At 40.2% G+C, this 2833-nt stretch overlaps 1 protein-coding gene across 1 annotated transcript; it reads right to left on the bottom strand.

Annotated features, from left to right (window-relative positions):
- Positions 1 to 353: 353 nt before the first annotated feature.
- LOC115974334 (putative S-adenosyl-L-methionine-dependent methyltransferase Mvan_0910) lies at positions 354 to 2476 on the bottom strand. The gene is made up of 2 exons (XM_031094635.1): positions 1867 to 2476; positions 354 to 1119 (listed from the first exon to the last, which is right to left on the bottom strand). Exons 1-2 carry the CDS (start codon positions 2246 to 2248, stop codon positions 491 to 493), a joined length of 1011 nt encoding a protein of 336 aa, XP_030950495.1. The 5' UTR covers positions 2249 to 2476; the 3' UTR covers positions 354 to 490.
- Positions 2477 to 2833: the final 357 nt, after the last annotated feature.

Below are 2833 nucleotides of genomic sequence, written 5' to 3'. Positions count from 1 at the left end.
TGTCTAAAAATTCTGCTTTGGTTCCCCTCTTAATGCAATTAGTGAAGAAGAAACCTTCATCAGCTGCTTCAATGTGGGCATTTCCTTGTCCACCAGTGCCCCCCCCCCTCCCCCCCCCCCCCCCCCCCCCCCCCCCCCCCACAGCCACACCTGGGTCCATTCCTTTAGTTTTCCAGCTAAACCAGATGAAAACATTAAATAAAAGTAGTTCTAGTTGAATTTCATATTAATTTGAATTTGATATGCAAATGAACAGAACTATTAGAGATTTTCTCTAGAAAAAATGAATCTTTATGCTTGAACATTTTTCTCTTGATGTTTGAAATTGTAGTTAGTGATTTTCTAGAACAACATCAAACGGCAATCATGTTTTTTCATCCGATTATTTTTCAAATGCAATATGTACTGTTTAAGCAATACTACAAACAATGATGCCTACATCTATGCTATAAATGCTAGCTGTCTGTATTATTACTGATCTTTTGGCTCTCTAGAGAATGGTTTGATTGGGTGAACCAGAAGCCTGCACTAAATATAAGCGACAGCACGGTGTTCCATCATCTGGGTTGAGTTGTACGGATCTAGGCAAGCTGCGAAGCTTGTTGAACAGATTTAGTGGATCGTGCATTAGCCCAAAATGAGCATCTGGATCACCAATTTGTGAAAGCTCAACGCGAGAAAACCCAATAGATGGCAGGAGATGATCTGGCCAATCACTGTAGAAGTGGAAGATTGAACTTGAAAGCGTGGTTGATGGTTGGTTCATGAAATCTGCCAATAGGACTGTGGGGGTAAGGACACACTTCTCAGCTATGATCTTTAGTACCTGCATGGCATGGGGGTGGGACAGGTAGTATAGGATACCTTCAAGAATCCATATTGTGTTCTTCTCTGGTACAAACCCTGATATTTCAAGCTTTTCAAGCCAGTCATCATCCCTGATGTCAGCTGCCACTCTGCGCAGGGATTTTGCTTTCAACGTTAGATGCTGGCGTTCATATGTGGAATCCATTGCTGCCTGTAGAAGAGTTGTTTTCACTTGCAAGACTTCGGCAAAATCAACTTCAAAAACATCACTATCCTTCAAGCAGCTTAAACGGTATGCCCTTGCATCCATTCCTGAAGAAAAAGGACCCCCCAAAAAAAGATCATTTTCATTGTTTCATAATAATGAATGCAGCCCAACATTGAAGTTAAGAGTTAAAGTCGATCCCTTATAATTTTTGGATTCGGAATGCCAGCCTTTATTTTGTTAAAATACCACACTGCCTAGGATACAAGTTATCAAGGTGGTAACCTAAGACATTTGCTAGTTGTTTGGTAGTGTAAATCTTTACAGTATCTTCTTTCTAGATTAGCCATGGTCCATACGTTGCATCAATTGGAATATTTAGGCTTACTGTGGTGTGCATATGCATGTGTTTATTATCATTAAAGATTTGTAAATCGTGGTTCTGCAGTTGGATTTGGTATGCAAACTGTTTGCTAGAGTGGCCTCCAGCCCCTCTTTTTCTTATTTTCTTTTATTTTTTATTATTTTTATTATTTTGAAATACAAATCTTCAGGAAGAGTGTGGTTTCAATCACCTGGTTTGCTTTAGACTTAGCAGGGTGAGCGTACAACACATAGGACAAGGCAGTGTAAATAATCAGGCAGTGTAAATAATCACTCTTCTGTGGGTATGGATAATGAATTGTTAAAATGATTTGAACCAATATTCATTAAAAAAAAAAACTCACATTTTACTTAGAAATATGACAATTTTAGGCTCTCTTTAGTTTCAGCTGTATTAGTCTATATATTACCTTGTAACAATTATATGCCGGTCAATCAAATGCAAGAACTGTGGTAGATCAATTACTAACCTGCACCAAGGATAACAACTTGGGCTTCTTTGCTATTGAAGGATTTAAGTGCAGCTTCAAGTTTTGAATCAAACCAAAGAGTTCGAACTGCAAGAATCACCCCAGAAACTTCTCGTGCATTATTGATGCGGTCTTTCTTTATCTTCTCATATAGGCTTTTAAGATATGACTCGCCTGCAAGCAAGCCTGCTAGTGGATCATGGATCAAATGCTTCCACAGGGCTCTTCCTGCTGCTGTTTGGCACGCTGACCGTTGGAGGGGATCCCATTTGTGTTCAATTGTGGCATGGACTTCACGAACAGTTTCAGTCGATAACAAGTCTGGAAGCTTTAGCTCGGACCACATTGGGTCTTCAGGTAAGGCATTTTCTTGATCTGACATGCCTTCAAATTACACCACTACCTGGAGATTGATAGGATTGATAGAAAGGTAGTGAAGGAGATAATGCATGCTTTGTAAGTCATAGACTTAAATGAGAACAATGGTAGTAGAGATAAGAAAACAGAGCCACACACAAAATTAACGCTTGAGAAAAACAGGTCTATCGTATCCTGCTTCTTTGCCCTTATTGAAAAGGAAGGTAACAATGAAGTCCACGACTACCACAATTAATTATGCCTCCCTTTCCGTCTCTAGCATCGAAAAGTACCCATAATGGCTCCACCAAACATGACATGTTATCAAATGTGAGTGGCTCTCAACTTAAATAACTACCCCTCCACTCTCGTATGTATGCTGTCTGAAAAATGTTGGAACCACAAAAAATGGCACAATCTTGTGTCACAACTCACCACTTGGCAAGTTGTGATTGGTGAAGGTGTGTCCCCACATGGCTCACAGACACTTCATCAGTCACAACTTGCCACGTGGCGACAAGCGAGTTGTGGCACAAAGTTTTGCAATATTTGGTGGTCTTAACACAACTCATATTGTCTAGTACCTAGCGCTCCGTAGCTTTTTGGTTGC

This window comes from Quercus lobata, chromosome 2 (assembly GCF_001633185.2).
Source record: "Quercus lobata isolate SW786 chromosome 2, ValleyOak3.0 Primary Assembly, whole genome shotgun sequence".
Classification (NCBI taxonomy): Eukaryota; Viridiplantae; Streptophyta; class Magnoliopsida; order Fagales; family Fagaceae; genus Quercus; species Quercus lobata.
This window is presented reverse-complemented; position numbering and strand designations above follow the sequence as displayed.

Coding starts and splice junctions, on each gene's coding strand:
- LOC115974334 (XM_031094635.1), bottom strand. CDS start 2,248: ATGTCAGATCAAGAAAATGCCTTACCTGAAGACCCAATGTGGTCCGAG. Junction 1,120..1,866: donor AGTTGTTATCCTTGGTGCAG/GTTAGTAATTGA, acceptor CTTTTTCTTCAG/GAATGGATGCAAGGGCATAC.